Raw genomic sequence first — 23,604 nt, 5'->3', positions numbered from 1 at the left:
ACCCTTCTCCTCAGCCCGGTGACCCCTGCACCTCTACACAGGACACTCTGGCCCTTCTCCTCTGCCCGGTGACCCCTGTGCTTCTCCACAGGACACTGTGACCCTTCTCCTCTGCTCAGTGACCCCTGCGCCTCTCCACAGGACAGTGTGACCCTTCTCCTCTGCCCAGTGACCCCAGCGCCTCTCCACAGGACAGTGTGGCCCATCTCCTCTGCCCAGTGACCCCAGCGCCTCTCCACAGGACAGTGTGGCCCATCTCTTCTGTCCAGTGACCCCTGTTCTGCACCAGCAGACACTCTGGCCCATCTCTTCTGTCCAGTGACCCCTGTGCTGCACCAGCAGACACTCTGGCCCATCTCTTCTGCCCAGTGACCCCTGTGCTGCACCAGCAGACACTCTGGCCCATCTCTTCTGCCCAGTGACCCCTGTGCTGCACCAGCAGACACTCTGGCCCTTCTCCTCTCCCCAGTGACCCCTGTGCTGCACCAGCAGACACTCTGGCCCATCTCTTCTGCCCAGTGACCCCTGTGCTGCACCAGCAGACACTCTGGCCTATCTCTTCTGCCCAGTGACCCCTGTGCTGCACCAGCAGACACTCTGGCCCATCTCTTCTGTCCAGTGACACCTGTGCTGCACCAGCAGACACTCTGGCCCATCTCTTCTGTCCAGTGACCCCTGTGCTGCACCAGCAGACACTCTGTCCCTTCTCCTCTCCCCAGTGACCCCTGTGCTGCACCAGCAGACACTCTGGCCCATCTCTTCTGTCCAGTGACCCCTGTGCTGCACCAGCAGACACTCTGGCCCATCTCTTCTGTCCAGTGACCCCTGTTCTGCACCAGCAGACACTCTGGCCCTTCTCCTCTCCCCAGTGACCCCTGTGCTGCACCAGCAGACACTCTGGCCCTTCTCCTCTCCCCAGTGACCCCTGTGCTGCACCAGCAGACACTCTGGTCCATCTCTTCTGCCCAGTGCCCACCGTGGCGCACATGGGCTGCCTCCTTCACCTCCAGTTCTGTATTTGCTCCCACAATAGTCTCCCTGGCCCGTGAGCGCACCTGGGCGGGTGTCAGGTGCCAGCGCCAGGCCCTCTCTGCCTTGCCCAGAGAGGACGGGCCCTGGAGCAGGCTGGGGCACCTCCCTTGTGCAGGGAGGCAGCATCTCTGGCACTTTGAGCTGACTGAAAATACCTGCCCGACAGGAGCAGAGCCGGCCCAGGTCCTGTTACGCAGCAGCAGGAGGGGTCACCAGTGTCTCCAGGCGAGCTCCACGGGAGATGCCTGCTCACTTCTATCAGGGAGCGGATCTGGAGCTCCCTCAATGGTTAACCTGACTCAATCTGAGCCCCAGCCAATGAGGGGCGAGACGGGCCGGCACTGAAGAGCCTGCGCCCTGAGCCACCGGCTCACCACAGACAGCCGGACACCACCACCAGGAGCCAAGACTCCAGCCAGGCCTGCCTTTGGAAGCCACCTGAGACCCCAGCATGTCCCCCCTGAGCCAGCTGCGGCCCCTGGCCCTGCTGCTCCTCGGCCTGGTGGTCTGCCGGGGGCAGCCAGGCCGCAGGGCCTCTGAGCTCGACGTCTACGGGCAGGTGGTGGCTCTTTTGGCGCCAGAAGAAGGCCTCTTGGACCGCGGCGGCGTGAGCGCCTTTTTAAGAGTCTTGGAGAGCCGTGTGCAGTGCGCCGAGGAGCCGTGTGGAAAGGTAGGGACCGGGCCCGCCAGCCTCCCCAGGGCACCGGGAGCAAAAGAGAGCCGGGCGGGGGCCGGGGAGGGCAAGGTGCAGGCGCTGCTGGCAGGCATGGGGCAGGAGGAGGGCAGAGTCCTGAGGGAGCGGCGGCTGGCTGCATGGCACAGGAAGGACCAACCAAGGAGACAGGGGGGCAAGTGACAGGGCACACCAGCCAAGGGCAAGGACTTCAGACCAGGGGGTGTGAGGGCACTGACTGGGGAGCCCTGGGGGGCCCACACCAGAGGACAAGAGCCACAGACCAGGGGGGTGAGTGCCCCTCACATCCCTGGTCTGTGGCTCTTGTCCTGTGATTGGGGGCCCCTGACTTCTGGCGTGGGCCTCCCAGGGCTCCCCAGTCAGTGCCACACCAGAAGACAGGGAACCCCCACGCACAGGACAAGAGCCACAGACCAGGGGTCGTGATTGGCACAGACTTTGGAGCCCTGGGGGGCTCACACAGGAAGGCAGGGCGCCCCTAGCAGCAGCAAGGACCACCATAAGCGAGTGGGCCCCCCATTCAAAGATAGGGGGAGTGGTAACACCTGGAGGAGACCAGGGAAGTTCACACCAGGATAGAGGGAACCCCATCCATGGTCAGGAGGCCAGAGGGGTTTGAGGGCAGAGGCTGAGGTGTCCTGGGGCACAAACATCTGTACTGTGAGGGAGGCAGCTGTGGAGCCTGGAGGTGGCCACACCCTGGGAAGAGGGATATAGACAGGGGTCTGTACATGAGCTGGGGCTCAGGAGATGGTCTACAGGGGTTGGCGACCAGGGGCTGCAGTATAGGAGTTGGTGCACAGGAGCCAGTGGTAAAGACAAGTTGTACAACAATAGGTGCATAGCAGAAGCTTGTGTCCAGTTCTGCTGTGCAGGAGGGGGGCTTCAGGAGGTGGGGTACATGTGCAGGAGCAGGTGTACAGGGCAGGAGATGCCGAGGAAGGTGCTTAGGAGCTAGTATGCATGAGCTGTCTACAGGGGAAGAAATTCGGATGCTGGCATACAGGAGTAGTGTATGGATGGTGCACATGAGCTGTGCACAGAAGACGAGGTACAGGCGCTGATGTACAGGAGGTGCTGGCAGGTGCTGATGCTCACAAGCTCTGTACAGGAGATGAGGTACAGGTGCTGGTGTACATGAGCTGGATACAGGCGCTGGTGCACAAGAGCTGTGCTCAGGAGGTCAGGTACAGGTCCTGGGGTACAGGAGCTGTATGCGGGATCTGGTGTGCAGGAGCTGTGTACAGGAGGTGAGGTACATGTGCTAGTTTAGTCGAGCCGTGCACAGGCGACGAGGTACAGGTGCTGGTGTACACGAGCTCTATACAGGTGCTGGTTTACATGTGCTGTGTACAGACGACGAGGTATAGGTGCTGTTATACAGGAGCTGCGTGCAGAGGCTGATGCACACAAGCTCTGTACAGGAGATGAGGTAGAGGTGCTGGTGTGCAGGAGCTGTATACAGGAGCTGGTGCACAAGAGCTGTGCTCAGGAGGTGAGGTACAGGTGCTGGTGTACAGGAGCTGGTGCACAAGAGCAGTGTTCAGGAGGTGAGGTACAGGTGCTGGTGTACAGGAGCTGGTGCACAAGAGCAGTGTTTAAGAGATGAGGTACAGGTGCTGGTGTACAGGAGCTGGTGCACAAGAGCAGTGTTCAGGAGGTGAGGTACAGGTGCTGGTGTACAGGAGCTGGTGCACAAGAGCAGTGTTCAAGAGATGAGGTACAGGTGCTGGTGTACAGGAGCTGGTGCACAAGAGCAGTGTTCAAGAGATGAGGTACAGGTGCTGGTGTACAGGAGCTGGTGCACAAGAGCAGTGTTCAGGAGGTGAGGTACAGGTGCTGGTGTACAGGAGCCGGTGCACAAGAGCAGTGTTCAAGAGATGAGGTACAGGTGCTGGTGTACAGGAGCTGGTGCACAAGAGCAGTGTTCAGGAGGTGAGGTACAGGTGCTGGTGTACAGGAGCCGGTGCACAAGAGCAGTGTTCAGGAGGTGAGGTACAGGTGCTGGTGTACAGGAGCTGGTGCACAAGAGCAGTGTTCAAGAGATGAGGTACAGGTGCTGGTGTACAGGAGCTGGTGCACAAGAGCAGTGTTCAGGAGGTGAGGTACAGGTGCTGGTGTACAGGAGCTGGTGCACAAGAGCAGTGTTCAAGAGATGAGGTACAGGTGCTGGTGTACAGGAGCTGGTGCACAAGAGCAGTGTTCAGGAGGTGAGGTACAGGTGCTGGTGTACAGGAGCTGTGCTCAGGAGGTGAGGTACAGGTGCTGGTGTACAGGAGCTAGTGCACAAGAGCAGTGTTCAAGAGGTGAGGTACAGGTGCTGGTGTACAGGAGCTGGTGCACAAGAGCAGTGTTCAGGAGGTGAGGTACAGGTGCTGGTGTACAGGAGCTGGTGCACAAGAGCAGTGTTCAAGAGATGAGGTACAGGTGCTGGTGTACAGGAGCTGGTGCACAAGAGCAGTGTTCAGGAGGTGAGGTACAGGTGCTGGTGTACAGGAGCTGTGCTCAGGAGGTGAGGTACAGGTGCTGGTGTACAGGAGCTAGTGCACAAGAGCAGTGTTCAAGAGGTGAGGTACAGGTGCTGGTGTACAGGAGCTGGTGCACAAGAGCAGTGTTCAGGAGGTGAGGTACAGGTGCTGGTGTACAGGAGCTGGTGCACAAGAGCAGTGTTCAAGAGATGAGGTACAGGTGCTGGTGTACAGGAGCTGGTGCACAAGAGCAGTGTTCAGGAGGTGAGGTACAGGTGCTGGTGTACAGGAGCTGTGCTCAGGAGGTGAGGTACAGGTGCTGGTGTACAGGAGCTAGTGCACAAGAGCAGTGTTCAAGAGGTGAGGTACAGGTGCTGGTGTACAGGAGCTGGTGCACAAGAGCAGTGTTCAAGAGATGAGGTACAGGTGCTGGTGTACAGGAGCTGGTGCACAAGAGCAGTGTTCAGGAGGTGAGGTACAGGTGCTGGTGTACAGGAGCTGTGCTCAGGAGGTGAGGTACAGGTGCTGGTGTACAGGAGCTAGTGCACAAGAGCAGTGTTCAAGAGGTGAGGTACAGGTGCTGGTGTACAGGAGCTGGTGCACAAGAGCAGTGTTCAGGAGGTGAGGTACAGGTGCTGGTGTACAGGAGCTGGTGCACAAGAGCAGTGTTCAAGAGATGAGGTACAGGTGCTGGTGTACAGGAGCTGGTGCACAAGAGCAGTGTTCAGGAGGTGAGGTACATGTGCTGGTGTACAGGAGCTGTGCTCAGGAGGTGAGGTACAGGTGCTGGTGTACAGGAGCTGGTGCACAAGAGCAGTGTTCAAGAGGTGAGGTACAGGTGCTGGTGTACAGGAGCTGGTGCACAAGAGCAGTGTTCAAGAGGTGAGGTACAGGTGCTGGTGTACAGGAGCTAGTGCACAAGAGCAGTGTTCAAGAGGTGAGGTACAGGTGCTGGTGTACAGGAGCTGGTGCACAAGAGCAGTGTTCAGGAGGTGAGGTACAGGTGCTGGTGTACAGGAGCTGGTGCACAAGAGCAGTGTTCAAGAGATGAGGTACAGGTGCTGGTGTACAGGAGCTGGTGCACAAGAGCAGTGTTCAGGAGGTGAGGTACAGGTGCTGGTGTACAGGAGCTGTGCTCAGGAGGTGAGGTACAGGTGCTGGTGTACAGGAGCTGGTGCACAAGAGCAGTGTTCAAGAGATGAGGTACAGGTGCTGGTGTACAGGAGCTCGTGCACAAGAGCAGTGTTCAGGAGGTGAGGTACAGGTGCTGGTGTACAGGAGCTGGTGCACAAGAGCAGTGTTCAAGAGATGAGGTACAGGTGCTGGTGTACAGGAGCTGGTGCACAAGAGCAGTGTTCAGGAGGTGAGGTACAGGTGCTGGTGTACAAGAGCTGTGCTCAGGAGGTGAGGTACAGGTGCTGGTGTACAGGAGCTGGTGCACAAGAGCAGTGTTCAGGAGGTGAGGTACAGGTGCTGGTGTACAGGAGCTGCTTACAGGTGCTAGTGTACAGGAGCTGTGCACAGGGGATGAGATACAGGTGCTGGTGTACATGTGCTGTCTACAGGAGACGAGGTATAGGTGCTGTCACACAGGAGCTATGTGCAGGTGCCGATGCACACAAGCTCTGTATAGGAGATGAGGTGCAGGTGCTGGTGTACAGGAGCTGTATAAAGGAGCAGGTGTACAAGAGCTGTGTACAGGAGATGAGGTACAGGAGCTGTATGCAGGAGCAGGTGTACAAGAGCTGTGTACAGGAGATGGGGTACAGGTGCTGGTTACAGGAGCTGTATACAGGAGCAGGTGCACAGGAGATGGGGTACAGGCGCTGGTGTACACGAACTGTATACAGGAGACGAGGTATAGGTGCTGTTATACAGGAGGTGCTGACAGGTGCTGATGCTCACAAGCTCTGTACAGGAGATGAGGTACAGGTGCTGGTGTACAAGAGCTGTGCTCAGGAGGTCAGGTACAGGTCCTGGGGTACAGGTGTGCAGGAGCTGTGTACAGGACGTGAGGTACAGGTGCTGGTGTACAAGAGCTGCATACAGGTGCTGGTGTACTCGAGCTGTATACAAGTGCCTGTTTACATGTGCTGTGTACAGAAGACGAGGTGCATGTGCAGATGGGCTGGTGTGCAGGAGCAGGTGTACAAGAGCGGTGTACAGGAGGTGAGGTGTACTCGAGCTTTATACTGCTGCTGGTGTACAGGAGCTGTGCACAGGCGAGGAGATACGGGTGCTGGTGTACAGGAGCTGTGCACAGGGGACGATGTACAGCCTTGTGATAGAAGAATAAGGAAATGACTCGGGAAAGGAAGGAGGAAGCTGCGACTGCGGGAAGAGGCGGCTCCGAGCAGGAACAGTCCGACACTAATGAAGGGGAATCCCCAGCCCTGGTCCCTGCGGCGATGGGACAGGCTGGGGGGAGAAGAAGGGGGAAGAGAGAGAGGGAGACGGGGAGGACGGGAGAGGAAGAGAGAGCAGGGGAGACTAAGAGGAGAAACGAGGAAGAGAGAGAGGGGGAGGGGAAAAGAGAGGAAGAGCGAGCGGGACAGAGAGAAAAGTTAAAACGGTGAGGCAAGGAGGGAAAGAAAGGATAATAAAGGGGCCAAGAAAGAGTAGAGGTGGACGAACATTATTATTATTATTATTATTATTATTATTAAGCGTTCTTATATAGCGCTCGATTACCCGTAGGCATCTCGGCGCTTGCTTTGGGAACCCGTCGTGGTTTTTCCCTGTGAGATACCCGTACTGGGCATCTCCAAGGTGAAAGCCAGGCATCCCGCCGCGTGTGGGCCGTAGTGAAGATTAAGCAAGCTAATGCCCAGAGCTGCAGAGTGTGAACCCGTGACTCGAGTAGGCACCGAAACGAGAATTATCAAGTCCGTGGATATTTGGACTCAAGACCCTGCCGCGTTGGGAATTGAACCCTGGTCCCGGGTCTGACCTCTGCTTCAGGGTCTGCCGCCTCTAACCAGTGAGCCACACTTCTCCAAAATAACGAAAGAGCCAAAGGAAGCAAACGAAGGATATAAAGGAGAAAAGAAACATAGCAACAAGGAAAGAAATAAGAAAACAAATGATAAGCAAGTAGCATGAAAAGACTGGAGCAAAACAGCGAAAATATCCAGAATAGAAAAATAATATGGAGGCGCCATCCCCCGGCGCCTTTTCCTTCTTTTTTCCCTCTATCTCTCTCTCTCCCTCCACTCATGTATATTCCATGCTCCATGTACATATATATACATATATATACTTTTTATATACAATAAAAAAATACAGAAATAGAAAAATAATATGAGTGGGAGAACTTAAAAAGAAAAAATAAGGAAGTAAAGAGGGAAAGAACGAAAGAAATAACAAAAGGAAGCAAGAGCGAGTGCGAAAAAAACAGAGAGATAGAAAGAAAGAACGGTAAGGATGGGAGATATGGAGCATAAGCAGGAAACAAGCATTGGCAATGCCAATAGGTCTCACCCATGCGAGAACTATTGGCTTTGGTAATGGGTTTTAGCCATTAAGTACACCAGTGTGGCTGCTGTTCAGCATGGCTAAAGGCTGGTGGCATGGAGTGGGGTGAGGTGGTTTACACTAGAGCGGGGTAGATTGAGATAGAGTGGGGTAGATTGGCATTCAGTGGAGTGGGGATAGAGTGGAGTAGATTTTTAGTGGGGTGGAGTGGGGCAGATTGGGCTAGATTGCTGTGGGTCAGATTGAAGTGGGGTAGATTGGAGTGGGGGAGTTGTGTAGATTGGTGTGGTAGATTGGAGTGGGGAGAGGTAGCTTGGAGTGGGGTAGATTGGAGTGGAATGTGGCAGATTGGGGCTGTGGGGCAGAGTGGAGTAGATTGAGATAGAGTGGGGGTAGATTGGCATTCAGTGGAGTGGGGATAGAGTGGGGTAGATTGGGATAGAGTGGGGTAGATTGGCATTCAGTGGAGTGGGGATAGAGTGGAGTAGATTTTTAGTGGGGTGGAGTGGGATAGATTGGGCTAGAGTGCTGTGGGTCAGATTGAAGTGGGGTAGATTGGAGTGGGGTAGATTGGGCTAGATTGCTGTGGGTCAGATTGAAGTGGGGTAGATTGGAGTGGGGGGGTTGTGTAGATTGCGTGGTAGATTGGAGTGGGGTGAGGTAGCTTGGAGTGGGGTAGATTGGAGTGGAATGTGGCAGATTGGGGCTGTGGGGTAGAGTGGAGTGGTATGGGGTGGATTGGGATGGCATGGGGTAGATCGGAGTGTGGGAATGGGGTCGATTGAATTGGGGTGAGGTGGAGTGAGGTGGTTTGGGTAGAGTGGAGTGGGATATATAGGGGTAGATTAGAGTGGAGTGGAAAGCAGTATATTAGGGTGGGGTGGGTTAGAGTAAAATGGGGTAGATTGGAGTGGGATATATTTGGTGGATTATGGTAGGGTAGGTTGGGGTGAAATGGGTAGATTGGAGTGGAGTGGGGTAGATTGGAATGAGATAGATAGCAGTGGGGTAGATTGTGGTAGACTGGATTGGGGTAGATTTTGTGAGTGCAGTGGAGTGGGGTAGATTTGAGTGGAGAGGAGTAGGATAGATTGCAGTAGAGTTTGGACTGGAGTGGGGTAAATTGGATGGGGGTACAATGGAGTAGAGTGGAGTGTGGTAGATTGGTTTGGAGTTGGGTAGATTGGCGTGGAGTGGGTTGGATTGGGGGATTCTGGAGAGAGGTGGATTGGAATACAATGGAGTGAGGTAGATTGGTTTGGTGTAGGGTAGACTGGGGTAGACTGAAGCAAAGTTGGGTAGATTTAAGTGGAGTGCTGTAGATTGGGGTGGGGTGGGGTTGATTGGGTTAGAGTGGAGTAGACTGAATTAGGGTAGATTGAAGTGGGGTGAATTGGAGTGTGGCGGGGTAGATTAGGGTGGGTACATTTGGGTGGGGTAGACTGTAATGGGTTGGAGTAAATTGGAGTGGAATGGGGTAGATTGGACTGGAGTAGATGGGGTAGATTGTAGCAAAGTGGAGTAGGGTGGGGTAGATTAAGATACATTTGAGTGGAGTGGGGTAGATTAGATCGGAGTGGAGTGGCGTAAATGGTGTGGAGTGGAGGGATGTAGAGTGGAGTGGCATGTTGTGTTGTGTCATGGAGTGGAATCGAGTAGCATGGCATGTCATAATGTCTTAGAGTGGAGTGGTGTGTCAGAGTAGAGTGGCATGTCGGAGAGTGGAGTGGCGTGGCATAGAGTGGAAGGGCACAGAGTGGAGTGGCATGTCATAGAGTGGAAGGGCATAGAGTGGAGAGGCATGGCATGGCATAGAGTGGAAGGGCATAGAGTGGAGAGGCATGGCATGGCATAGAGTGGAAGGGCATAGAGTGGAGAGGCATGGCATGGCATAGAGTGGAAGGGCATAGAGTGGAGAGGCATGGCATAGAGTGGAAGGGCATAGAGTGGAGAGGCATGGCATAGAGTGGAAGGGCATAGAGTGGAGAGGCATGGCATAGAGTGGAAGGGCATAGAGTGGAGTGGCATGGCATAGAGTGGAGTGGCATGGCATAGAGTGGAGTGGCATGGCATAGAGTGGAAGGGCATAGAGTAGAGTGGCATAGAGTGGAAGGGCATAGAGTGGAGTGGCTTAGAGTGGTGTTTGCATGGTGTGGTAGCTCACTGCCATTATAGAAAAAAAATCAATTCAAATGACCAAAACATTCGCACCAAAATACGGTTTTACTGCTAACTAACAATAATGTGTGCAAATGTGTTATGATTGTATTCAAATATGTGTTTTCACCACACTTCAAAATTACAAAAAAGGGCTACATTTCTACTAGTTCTGGTATATTCTGAAACATCAGCACAGTTCTTTTTTTGGGTGAGCTAGAAAGAAAAAACACATCCTACACCTCTCCTTTTACATGGATATTCAGCAGGATGGTCACATAAATTCCCTCACTTTGAAGTCACCAAGGAGTGACCTATGTAAGGTCTGCTTTGTGCAATGACTCCCTTTATGGTTTATTTGTGTAATAACTGTGTAGAGTGCCTTTGTCTGTGTAATATCCGTGTGTAATGTATGCGTGCAGTGATTCTCTTTATAGTATAGTTGTGTAATATCTGTGTAGATTGCTTGAGTCTCTCTGCACACAGTGACTCTCTTTATAGTTTGTGTAATAGTTGTGCGCAGTGACTGTGTCCGTGTAATATCCACCTATAATATCTGCATGCAGGGACTCTTTTGATATTTTATTTGTGTAATATTTGTGAACAGTGACGGTGTCCATGTAATATCCGCCTGTAATGTCTGCACGCAGTGACTTAATATTTTATTAGTGTAATATTTGTGCGCAGTGACTGTATCCGTGCAATATCCGCCTGTATTGTCTTCATGCAATGACTCTTTTTATATTTTATTAGTGTAATATTTGTGAACAGTGACTGTGTCCGTGTAATATCCGCCTATAATATCTGCATGCAGGGACTCTTTTGATATCTGATTTGTGTAATATTTGTGAACAGTGACTGTGTCCGTGTAATATCCGCCTATAATATCTGCATGCAGGGACTCTTTTGATATATGATTTGTGTAATATTTGTGAACAGTGACTGTGTCCGTGTAATATCCGCCTATAATATCTGCATGCAGGGACTCTTTTGATATCTGATTTGTGTAATATTTGTGAACAGTGACTGTGTGAGATATGCCTGTGTGTTGCTTACCTGCAATGCCTCTGTATAGTTTGTGTGTAATATCTGTGTAGAGTGCCTGTGTACCGCAGTGCAGCTGGGGTGTTTTCATACAAAGACAGACACTTTACACATCAGTAGGTGTTCACCCCTTGTGCTTGTGAAGTGTGTAAAGTGTGCGTGCATGTGTGCGTGCCCGCGTTCGAGGATGAAAGTGTCTGTTAAAGTCACTGAGCCCCCCTGAAGACACAGCATGAACAGAAAGAACACTTTGGGTCCAATTCACAAAGGTAAAATGAGACAACTTGAAAGTCAGTAGTCATAAGGGGGATTTACTACGAATAAATACCATTTGTGAATACCAAAAGTCGTAAAGTTAGACTTTCGTCTCAGTTTCCCTTTGTGAATCGAGCTCTTTGTATTTTTAGAGCTAGGTTCATACACTCAGCGTGAAACAACCACAGACGGTGGTGAACAGGGCGGGACTGGCAGGAACAGCAGCAATTACAGGGCTATTATTGCTGTAATGAGTACAGGCGGTCCCTGGAGGTGAGGGAGGGAAGCCAGAGTAGGAAAAGGGAGGCACTCAAGCTCAGACCATCTGAATGCAAGGGGATGAGGGGGGATGAGGGGGGCAGTTTCCCTCTCCTTGCTAGTGTAGTCAGTCCTGTCGGGTCTGTGTCCCGGTAGTAATTAACAAGCATTGGCAAAACCAATAGGTAAGGCCTTAGGGACCTGTTGATTTCGCAAATGGTTTTAGAAATATGTTACTGTAAATACCTTGCATATTTTACATAAGTAAATATTACACTTGTTATCATTTGTAAACTATCTTTGCTTTAGTGCCACTTTGTATTGTTAATTGACTTTACTAAGCATTGGCAAAGCAAAGAGGTCTGTGCTCTAAAACTATTGCGTCTTCCAATGCTTGTGTGGGAAATGGGAGCTGAGCCGCATTTAGATGTTTTGAGCCACGCCCCTCATTAGCTAGGTCACAAGAACGCCAAGTACTGCGAGCTGCGATGTGTAAGAAACATGGGAGGAGAAACAGTGCATGCGCCACTGCCACACTTTCAACAAGCATTGGCAAAGCCAATAACTCTCACCTATGCCAGAGCTATTGGCTTTGCCAATGTGTTTTAGCCACGTTGTACTCCGGCGTGGCTGCTGTTCAGCATGGCTAAAAGTTAATGTTGTAGGGACGAGTGGTGTGAAGTGTCGAAGAGTGGAATGGCAAAGAGTGGAGTAAAGAGCGGAGTGGCAGAGTGTCATGCATTGGAGTGCCATAGTGTGGAGTCGCATAGAGTGGCATACACTGGAGTGGCATAGAGTTGAGTGGACTGGTGTAGAGTGCATTTAATGCTCAAACGTTTTGTATATCTAGGGACGCAAAGCCCCTGCAAATTCTGACAGTTCTATAGATGAGATCTGATGTGCTGCCACCACCTCAAGTGGTCAAAAGAGTGGTAGCAGCCAATGTACGACTCAGGGCTCAAGCCCAAGTCCTGAGAAAAGTTTAAAAAGTACAAAAACAAGCATTTGCAATGCAATAGGTCTCGCATTTGCAAGAGGTTGAGCTATTTTTATTGTAAATTACATTACCTTTATTTATGTTTTTTGTTTTTGAAACATAAATAAAAGCCATTGTCATATACAATGCCAATAGGTCAAACTCGCGTAAATGTGAGACCTATTGCATTGCAAATGCTTGTTGTTACCGAAAATCCCTTTCCACAGCGCATACTGGCTCTTTTAACATTACTCACAAAAACAAACAAGTACAGGTAAAGCACGAGATGGCTTGGTGTTACCAAAAGCACAATGCTCCAGCACTGGAATTATAATCAACAAAGTGGCAGAACCTAAATCCCAATGGCAGGAGTCAGGAGGCCTCACAAGGAACATATTAACCTGTAATAATGTGCTGCTGGAGCAATATGGTGAAAGACGAGTGTGTACACTGATGGGAGGCATGTGAGTCTAGGACAGTGTCTCCTATGAATGAGCAGTGCGGACCCTGAGTAACAGTCTCTTAATCATGCAGTTTTGCCATCTGCACTAGTCCTGTTATCATCAGCGCTATTCTTATTGTTTTCATCAGCACTAGTCTCGTTGTCATCGGCAATAGTCTCGTTGTCATCTGCACTAGTCTCATTGTTATCATCAGCGCTATTTTCGTTGTTGTCATTAGTGTTGTCATCAGTGCTATTTTCATTGTTGGCATCAGCACTAGTCCCATTGGTATCATCAGCGCTATTCTCATTGTTGTCATCAGCGCTATTCTCACTGTTCTGGTTAACACTAGTCCCATTGTTACCACCTGAGCTATAGTCATTGTTATCATCAGTGCTATTCTCATTGTTGTCATGAGCACTAGTCCCATTGGTATCATCAGTGCTATTTTCATTGTTATCATCACCACTAGTCCCATTGTTATCATCAGTGCTATTTTCATTGTTATCATCACCACTAGTCCCATTGTTATCATCAGTGCTATTCTCATTGTTGGCACGGGCACTAGTCACATTGGTATTATCAGTGCTATTCTCATTGTTCGCATTGGCACTAGTCCCATTGGTATCATCAGTGCTATTCTCATTGTTGGCATGAGCAATAGTCCCATTGGTATCATCAGTGCTATTCTCATTGTTATCATCACCACTAGTCCCATTGTTATCATCAGTGCCATTCTCATTGTTGGCATGGGCACTAGTCACATTGGTATCATCAGTGCTATTCTCATTGTTCGCATTGGCACTAGTCCCATTGGTATCATCAGTGCGATTCTCATTGTTGGCATGAGCACTAGTCCCATTGGTATCATCAGTGCTATTTTCATTGTTATCACCACTAGTCCCATTGTTATCCTCAGTGCTATTCTCATTGTTATCATCACCACTAGTCCCATTGTTATCATCAGTGCTATTCTCATTGTTGGCATGGGCACTAGTCCCATTGTTATCATCAATTCTATTCTCATTGTTGGCACCGGCACAAGTCCCGTTGGTATCATCAGTGCTATTCTCATTGTTGTCATGGGCACTAGCCCCATGGTTATCAATGCTATTCTCATTGTTGGCATCGGCACTAGTCCCATTGTTATCATCAGTGCTATTCTCATTGTTGTCATGGGCACTAGTCCCATGGTTATCAGTGTTATTCACATTGCTGTCATGAGCAATAGTCCCATTGTTATCATCAGGGCTATTCTCATTGTTGTCATGGGCACTAGCCCCATGGTTATCAGTGCTATTCTCATTGTTGGCATCGGCACTAGTCCCATTGTTATCATCAGTGCTATTCTCATTGTTGGCATCGGCACTAGTCCCATTGTTATCATCAGTGCTATTCTCATTGTTGGCATCGGCACTAGTCCCATTGTTATCATCAATTCTATTCTCATTGTTGGCACCGGCACTAGTCCCGTTGGTATCATCAGTGCTATTCTCATTGTTGTCATGGGCACTAGCCCCATGGTTATCAATGCTATTCTCATTGTTGGCATCAGCACTAGTCCAGTTGTTATCATCAGTGCTATTCTCATTGTTAGCATCGGCACTAGTCCCATTGTTATCATCAGTGCTATTCTAATTTTTCGCATCGGCACTAGTCCCATTGTTATCATCAGTGCTATTCTCATTGTTGTCAGGAGCACTAGTCCCTGTAACAGTCACCGAGTATAAGGTCCATGGCCAGCTGCATATCTGATGTAGTCACTGATTTACATTGGTAAAAGGCTTCTGCTCCGGTCCACCGCGCCTGTAGCACAGCACCTCACTGTGAGGACAGAGGATGAGGTGTTAAGAATCAGAGAACAGAAAGCGTGCCAGCAAGAAAGTAGATGAGGCACATTCGGGCCATGTCTGGGCACGATAATTGAAACCACATGACAGCCGGTGCGCGTAATATACACTAATAGGCCATGGGCGGAGCAATGCGCCCGCCTTTGGTGTATTGTGTGCTGACTTTGTAAAAAACATGCACGCAAAGGCCAATAACGTGCCCCAAAAAGAAAAGCACACGCTTGTACGTGTGCCATTCCTAGGTCAGCTTCTGAAACCCCATTTTTACCTACTTGGGTGGACCAGTGCAAGGGGAGAAGAGCACCATTAATTTGAGGGGAGATGTGTGTGCGTGGCCCCCCTCTCCAAGCCTCCATGTGGCCCTAGAGACACCATACCTACATTAATGGGTCGGAGGGCCAGGTGGCCCAACTACCCGGGGCTAGAAGAGGCCCGGGGACCCTGGTGCCATTGAATAAATTGAAGTAGTGGGTGCCCGCACCGCGCCTCCACAGGCCAGGAGAAGCTCCTGGGACCCCATCCCAGGGTAGGTAGGTTAACTGAAGGGGAGGGGGATGGCGGCCCCCTCCCCAGTGCAGTAGGGCTCCCTTGAGACCCCATCCCCCTATTTCCCTGCCCTTGAGTGCGAGCGGGCAAATGCAAGTGTCTCTCAATGGGCGTGAGCACAAAGCTGCTCCCACCCAGTGAGCGAACAAAGCATTTCCATGCCAGCACTTTCGCGCAGGGAAATGCTTTCCATTACACCACCCAAATTGGAGCCAAAGAAAACTACTTCAGTGGAGTTTAAGCAATATCGGTTCACACTGCCACCTTGATGGGTGCAAGCATGGGAGCCGGTGGGGCTGCAAGGGCCCTCAGCCCCCAACGCAGAACAGGCTATGGGTGCACCGGGTGGGCATCGCAGCATCCTGCTAAAAAAAAAGTATGTGGCGTGCCCCAGGTGTTCACCGGGCACACCATATTTTCTTAAAAAAGAAAAGAAAATGCCTCTGGAGCCATAGCCCCCAAAAATAACGAACAGTCAGCCCGTAGTGGCCACTGGGGCATCTCATTTCAAATAAAAAAAGTGCACAAGTTGTGGCATGCTCTGTCTGGGAACCAAGGCAAGCAATTTTACCAAAAAAAGGCCAGCTCTGACAGGATCTGGGAGCTGGCGGGGCAACGGATGACCTGGGGCTCGTCCCCATGGCCCCTTCTAAAATAAATAAAACTATGGGTTTCCCTGGTGGGACCGGCACACCCACAAACAAAATGTAAACAATCTTTTTAATTAATAATAAATGAGCGTCCAACAGTTTTTGTTTTGGTGATATGCATAGAAGGAGCAGGGACATCATCAACTGTTTTGTGTTGCAGGGGGCTACAGGGAGTTCTGCAGCACCTAGCAACACTTGAAAAAAAACTGTCTCCTGGGTCATTAACACTGTGACCCCAGGAGAACTCTGTTTCTTTTAAAAGCATTTCCCAGGCTGCAGTTTTCACTCTACAGCTGGGATTCCAGTGACACCTAGAGGCTGGTTGTAGTTTATGTGATACGGCATATCCCATAAACTGCAAGGCCTGTATGTGGATGTTTTTATTTGTAGTCTTGTTTTGGGTGTAAAATGTTAAAAAGTGAAAGCAAGATTTTTTTTGTCTTTTTCAAGAAAGAATAATGTATTTCAGAGTACTTACATTCACATTTTCTACCCCAAAATTATAATAACAAAAACTAAGTTAAAAGAAAGAATCACAGACATGTATTTAAATAAAAAATAATCAATAATTATAAAAATTATACAAGGCAATTGGCCCCTGCCCGCCTCCACTATTTGCCGTATTTCTTCTCTTGGTCTTGCTCCCTCAGCTCCTCAGTTTCCTCCCTCTCTGCTGACACCCTCGAAGCAACCTTCCTCGCGCGCTGGTCCCTCCTCCTCTCATCCTTCATTATCTATCATTCTGCTCAACGCCAGGTCAGCGGTTAAATATCATCAGGAACTGTTTGTCCTACTTGATTCCCACAAGCCTGACATACTGTTCCTAACGGAAACCTGGTTTTGCGAGTCTTCCCTGCCTTCCCTTTTGGCTGCCCTTCCCCCTTCTTATGTGGCTATCCGGGCTGACCGCCCGGCGAGCAAGATAGGGGGTGGCGTGGCGCTTATTGCCCGTTCTGATTTCAACTTCCAACTCCTTCCTTCCCCCCCCCATTGCCCCCACTGAGCATCTTATGGTTCGGTCATCCATTTTCTCACCTCCGCTCACCTGCATGCTAATGTACCGCCCGCCCCAGTCCTCCCCCCTGTTTATACGAGCCTTTCAGGACCTTTTGGCTACACTGGCGGTCAATTACGCCTCAGTTCTAGTGCTTGGAGATTTTAATTATTGGCCCACGGACCCCCTTGAATGCATTTCCTCTAAACAATTCACAGAGTCACTCCAATCTTTGAATTTTGTTCCCCATATCCAAGTTCCGACACATATACATGGACACGTGCTAGACCAAGTTTGGTCCCTTAACAGCTCCGTCTCGTCCACATCTGTGTCCCCATGCCCATGGTCTGACCATGCCCTTATTTCTTTTTCTCTCCACCTCAACCCTGTAACCAAGGTCCCGCTCGCAAAAAACACCTGGGCGCGGAACTGGAACCGTGTTGACCTCCCCTCGTTATCCTCTTCTCTCCTTGACTCCTCACCCAACCTGGCGGGCCTATCCTCTTCACTGCAAGCCACCGCCATTGACACCTGGCTCGCTGGAGGCTGCGACTTAGTAGCCCCCTTACGCAGGATCTCAACCAGAAGACCTAAGGAGTCAAACCGGTGGTTCAGTGAAGATTTGAAGGATAAAAAGCTGACTCTCCGGCGAGCTGAGAGGCAATGGAGAAAGGGCTACTGCCCCTTACTGAAAACCCAGTATTTGACACTATTAAGTGATTATAAAAAAGCTATTATCGAAGCCAAAACTGCCTACTTTTCAGCTAAAATTCTGGTGGCAGAGAACAAATCTAGGGAGATTTTTACAATTGTTCACGATTTAGCATTTTCGGAGAGGGCTACACCTAAACCCCTTCCCACCCTGTCCTTATGTGATTCACTGAATTATTATTTCCTGGATAAAATTATTAAAATCAAGACCAATATCCCACCCCCCCTCCTACTTATGTTGCACCTCTTCCTCCCATTGTTCAGTGCTGCTTTTTTTCAATCCCCCCTCTCACTGAAGAAGTATTCTTGGAAACTATTCCTAAGGTAAAATCAGGTTCTCCGGCAGATATTTCCCCGGCTCGCATTCTTCAACAGATCTACTCTGTTTGCACCCAGCCCCCGATCACTCTTCTCAATAGTTCCCTTGCGCAGGGGGTTGTGATCCCAGCTTTCAAAACTGCCACAATAGTGCCCATTCTAAAGAAGCCTGGAGCAGACTCGTCTGCCCCAGTCAACTATCACCCCATCTCCCTGCTGCCCTTTCTGGCCAAGGTGCTTGAGCGCCATGTTACATCGGCACTCAGTGCCCACGTAGAAGCAACTGGGGGCCTGGCGTCTCGTCAGGCCGGTTTTCGACCCAGGCACTCCACTGAGTCTGTTGTGGTGTCGGTCCTGGACAACCTCAGGGAGGGCATGGATCAAAACAAACACCAGGCCCTAGTGCTCCTTGATCTCTCCGCCGCTTTTGATACGGTGGACCGTTCCATCTTGCTTTCACGTATCAGAGCGGCGGGAATCGGGGGCTCAGCCCTGGTCTGGCTGTCGTCCTTCCTGAGGGACCGCACCCAGGCTGTCCGGCTGGGGGATTTCACGGCAAGTCCACTCAACATCACTTGTGGTGTCCCTCAAGGTTCTTCTCTTTCTCCCCTCTTGTTTAACCTCTACATCTATCCCCTAATCTTTGCTCTCCAGCAGATGGAGGTCACCGTATATAATTATGCGGATGACCTCCAGCTCATCTTTAACCTTTCTCCTTCGTCCCATTCTCTCTCTAATTTTCAGTCTATTATGATTTTTATCAGGGACTGGATGAGCCACAACCACTTGAAACTGAACCCCGATAAAACCGAGTTGGTTCTCACCGGTGGCTCTTCCAGTCCCTGGAACTCTCTTTTCTGGCCCTCTTCTTTAGGTCCCCCTCCCACCCCCTCTCCTACAGTCAAGACTTTAGGCATTAAAATAAATAACCATCTTACCCTACACTCACAAATTAGTTCTGTTGTTTCTTCTTGTTTTCTCACTCTTTGCACTATTCGCACTGTTTCCCGATTTTTTCCCCCCTGGCACTTAAACTGATCATGTCTGCCTTAGTGATCTCCCGGCTGGACAATGCAAATGCCCTATATAACGGCATCCCAGCCTACAGTTTAAGAAAGCTCCAACTGGTGCAAAATCAGGCGGCCCGGCTTGTGTTCGGCCTCTCCCGATCCCACCATTCCACCCCGTTATTGAAGGCGCTCCACTGGCTGCCTGTCAGGGAGCGTTCCCTCTTTATAACTGGTTGCATGGTTTTCCAGGCCCGCCAGGGCTCAGCTCCTACTTTTATTGTCTGCCTGATAAAGGAACACGTCCCTGCCAGAGAGCTCCGCTCATCCTCTCAATCTCTTCTGCAGGTACCCCGTTACAAGCGGGAAAAATGGGGAGGGGCCAACTTCTTATTCCTGGCACCTACCTTTTGGAACTCCCTTCCCGATCATCTGCGGTCGGCCAAACACTACTCCCTTTTCCGTAAAGGCCTAAAAACCTTCTTGTTCAACCAGGCATTTTTGTAGTAATCTATTCTCTGTCCCTCTTCTGCTTACTCTGCCTCCACAGCGCCAAGAAACCGTCTAGGTGAACGCTGCGCTTTATAAATATTTTAAATTCAAATTCAAACATTGTATTGTGTGTATTATTGAAATACTCACTTGATTAAAATACTTGCTCATTTTTGGAGAAAGATGATAGGTCTCCTTTAAATATATGGTGTTGGGTGGGGAGAAGGAGGGGCTGGCTCTGTGGCCAACACCCTCGGGAAGAGGAGGGTTGGATTGGTTTTACGTATTACGTAAAAAAAAAAACCTAGAAATTCACTGGAAAAAACAGGTTAAAATAACGTTATAGTGAGGTAAAAACGTAATGTTTGAAACTCTAGAAGCCACAGAAATTCACCAGTTATACTTATCTCAAATAACTATAACTCGTGCTCTCAGGTAAATATAACTCACCCTCGCCACACACTCCTAATTACCTCTCATCAAACATCACTCATGACATCTTCAATGCATAATTAATTACATTTGCAGTGAAATTATTGATGAGAAAATGTTTTGTGGCGGGGTCGCCAGTTATAGTTACCTTAGAGCAGTCTCGGACTGTAGGTGTGACAAGTCACATGGACACTGGCATAACAGGACTGCCTCTGAGCTCTCTTAACTCCCCCCATGTTCAAAGGTGATTCCACTGATTGCAGAAAGGGGGCAAATATTTAATATCTGAAAACACCAGGACTAGAGAAATGGCTAACAATGTCAAGGAAACCTCCAGCAGTAGTTCCAGCACAAAGTCATAGAAAGAAGAAACAGGGCAAAACCCAAATACTTCACAAATGATATCTTTCCCTTTAAAGGTCCCAAGGGACCTGAAGTAATTTTATTTGTATTTCTGGGTCATAGAAGCCCCTACTCGGTTTCCCCTGTGTTTACATCTCATTTTGACCTTTTTTGTGCCCTCTTTTAAACTGGCCAAAGAAGTACTCTGTTCTCTCACTTCACTAAATGTAGAGAGATCTGCATTCTGCAAAGGAGAAGGGGAAAAGTATGTGTGGAATAAAAGCAAGGTAGAAATCAGCTGACTTACATTCTGTCTGCAATAGACACTCTGCATAGGTCATGTAAACTCACTGAGCTATCCTCCTAGGATTCAACCAGCGACATGTAGTTTAAAAAACAGCTGTGCAAGCCAAATGTGCCTACTCGTAGAATGTAAAAAAATAGAAACTGTGGGGCAGATTTACAAGCCCCTTGCGCCACTTTTGCATCACCTTTGACATGGGAAAAGTGACGCAAAAGTGGTGCAAGGGGCTTGTAAATCTGCCCCTGTATATGCGGGAGTGTGTGTTTTTGTATGTTCGCAAGATCAGTGAAATTGGCAGGGCTTATTGTCGGTTTTTTTGCCTGAAGGAAAGATGTTACTGTAGATTAGTGAAGCATAAGTGCTGTAGATAAGTGAAATTTAGGAGCGGCAGATGATTGAAGTCCACTAGCTGAAGATTAGTGAAGTGCAGGAGCTGCAGATTAGTGAAGTGCAGGAGCTGCAGATTAGTGAAGTGCAGGAGCTGCAGTTTAGTGAAGTGCAGGAGCCACAGATTAGTGAACCAAAGGAACTGCAGATTAGTGAAGTGCAGGAGCTGCAGATTAATGAACCGAAAGAGCTGCAGATTAGAGAAGTGAAGAGTGGCAGGTGATGGAAGTGTAGGAGCCACAGATGAATTAACTGAAAGAGCTGCAGATTACAGAAGTGCATGAGCTGCAGTTGATTGAAGTGCATGAGCTGCAGATTAATGATCTGAAAGAGCTGCAGATTAGAAAAGTGGAGGAGTGGCAGATGATTGAAGTGTAGGAGCCAAAGATGAATTAACTGAAAGACCTGCAGATTATAGAAGTGCAGGAGCTGCAGATTAGTGAAGTGCCTGAACTGCAGATCAGTGAAGTGCAGGGATTGCAGATCAGTGAAGTGCAGGAGCCACAGATTATTAAACTGAAGGAACTGCAGATTAGTGAAGTGCAGAAGCTGCGCATTGGTGAAGTATAAGGGCTGCAGATAAGTGAAGCGCGGGAGCGGCAGATGATTGAAGTGCATGAGCTGCCGATTAGTGAACTGAAAGAGCTGCAAATTAGAGAAGTGCAGGAGCTGCAGATCAGTGAAGTGCAGGAACTGCAGATCCGTGAAGTGCAGGAGCCACAGATTAATGAACTGAAGGAACTGCAGATTAGTGAAGTGCAGAAGCTGCGCATTGGTGAAGTATAAGGGCTGCAGATAAGTGAAGCGCGGGAGGGGAAGATGATTGAAGTGCATGAGCTGCAGATTAGTGAACTGAAAGAGCTGCAAATTAGTGAAGTGCAGGAACTGCAGATCCGTGAAGTGCAGGAGCCACAGATTAATGAACTGAAGGAACTGCAGATTAGTGAAGTACAGGAGCTGCACATTGGTGAAGTATAAGGGCTGCAGATTAGTGAAGGCGGGAGCTGCAGATGATTGAAGTGTAGGAGCTGCCGATTAGTGAAGTGCAGGAACGGCAGATGATTGAAGTGCATGACCTGGAGATTAACTGGAAGAGCTGCAGATTAGTGAAGGCGGAAGCTGCAGATCAGTGAAGTGCAGGAGCTGCAGTTAAGCGAAGTATAGGAGCTGCAAATTAGTGACGTGTATTGAAGAGTCTGGATGTGCCGGCTGTTGCAGAACAAGACACAGGGAACTAGTGGAAGTTGTTCCAAGGACTACACGAACCACAGAGAAGAGGCTGAGAGAGTCTTACAGCTCACAGTGAGGATCTAAGGGCTACCAGGCGAGCACTGGTGGAGCCAGAATCTGAGGGCAGGTGTAGGTGACAGGCTCCTAGAGCCAGCAGAGAGGCTTCTACAATACCAGAGAGTCCGAAGACAGAGTCTAGGGGCAAGCAGAGGTGACAGGCCCTGAGAGCTAGACACCTGAGAACTAGACGAGAGAGTCCGCCTCTGAGAGCCAGGAAAAGGGCTTTGGTGACTGGAAGGGTGGGCCGCTGAGGGTCTCTGAAGGACAGCGGAGGGTGGACAAGACCCAGTAGAGGGTCGCTAAAGTGTCCAAGGGTTTAGGCATGGCCCTCTCTGGTTGGGCAATTGATGGTCTCTGGCACCTAGGGGCAGGCTGATATGTCTATGGGATAAGACCCCCAAAAGAGGGGGACTGGAGGCCAGTGAAGGAACTGACAAACATTTTAGAAGTCTACGTCCCTTATGGGGTGGAAAAGAGGGGCACATAATAATTTCATAGGCTCAAGAGGGGACTAGCCATCAAAGCATTTGAAGACCAAAGGGCTACAGGACTTGAATTGCAAAGGGGACAAGCCTTGGCACAGGCTTAGCAAATGCCAATAAGAACACACAATGTTGTGCACTGACATCTAGTGGAAAAGTCTCATTGTTATCAGAGGGTCAAAATGTCATTATGATGTTGAACATATGTTATGAGGTCCACACCAATGACGTCACTTCCGTCATATACAATGCCATTTGACCAGCATCTTTCCTTGTGTCCTTCAGTGCATCACGGTCCGACACGTCTTCCAGTTTGTGGGTAAAGAAGACACCGGCAACGCCAACCTGACTGTGTCCGATTTCTTCAGGGTGGTCCCCGGTGTGTTACTCTACCTGACTGACCCAACCGGCACCTGCCTGGCCGTGAATAACGGTACCTGGGTCAATGCCACCGCCAAGATGGAGGAAGAGCATGGCGAGGAACCCATCGAAGTCATTGTGATGGAACTTCTAGAAGGAATAGAAGGACATTATAAACCCAACGAGACAGAGGTAAGGGGCAAGCACCAGAGGGTGGACAGACCCTGATGTGTGATGGTGTAAGCAGCAGGGTAGGTGGGTCCAGCATCCAGCAGTTGCCAATGAAACAGGTCAGGACACATCCAAGACCAAGTGATGTGTCTTCTAGGAGGAACCTAAGAACATTATAACCCCAATGAGACAGAGGTAAGGGGCAAGTACCAGAGGGTGGATAGCACCTGATGTGTGAGGGGTAAGCAGCAGGGTAGGTGGGTCCAGCATCCAGCAGTTGCCAATGAAACAGGTCAGGACACATCCAAAACCAAGCGATGTCTTCTAGAAGGAATAGAAGGACATTATAAACCCAATGAGACAGAGGTGAGGGGCAAGTACCAGAGCGAGGACAGATCCTGAAATGCGCATGTGGTGGGGCTGGTGGGTCAGCATCCAATGGGGGGGTCAATCAAACAGGGTGGAAG

General features: G+C 49.8%; 1 protein-coding gene across 1 annotated transcript in view; it reads left to right on the top strand.

Annotated features, from left to right (window-relative positions):
- The first annotated feature begins 1,282 nt into the window (after window positions 1–1,282).
- SLC39A4 (solute carrier family 39 member 4) overlaps window positions 1,283–23,604 on the top strand; it is an 89,931-nt gene continuing 67,609 nt past the window's right edge. Inside the window, exons 1-2 of the mRNA XM_078686444.1 lie at window positions 1,283–1,702; window positions 22,892–23,158. Of these exons, the coding sequence (XP_078542570.1) occupies window positions 1,484–1,702; window positions 22,892–23,158 (486 nt within the window). The 5' untranslated portion in view covers window positions 1,283–1,483. The remainder of the gene's footprint in view (window positions 1,703–22,891; window positions 23,159–23,604) is intronic.

Source organism: Lissotriton helveticus, chromosome 4_1 (assembly GCF_964261635.1).
Source record: "Lissotriton helveticus chromosome 4_1, aLisHel1.1, whole genome shotgun sequence".
NCBI classification, from domain to species: Eukaryota; Metazoa; Chordata; class Amphibia; order Caudata; family Salamandridae; genus Lissotriton; species Lissotriton helveticus.
This window is presented reverse-complemented; position numbering and strand designations above follow the sequence as displayed.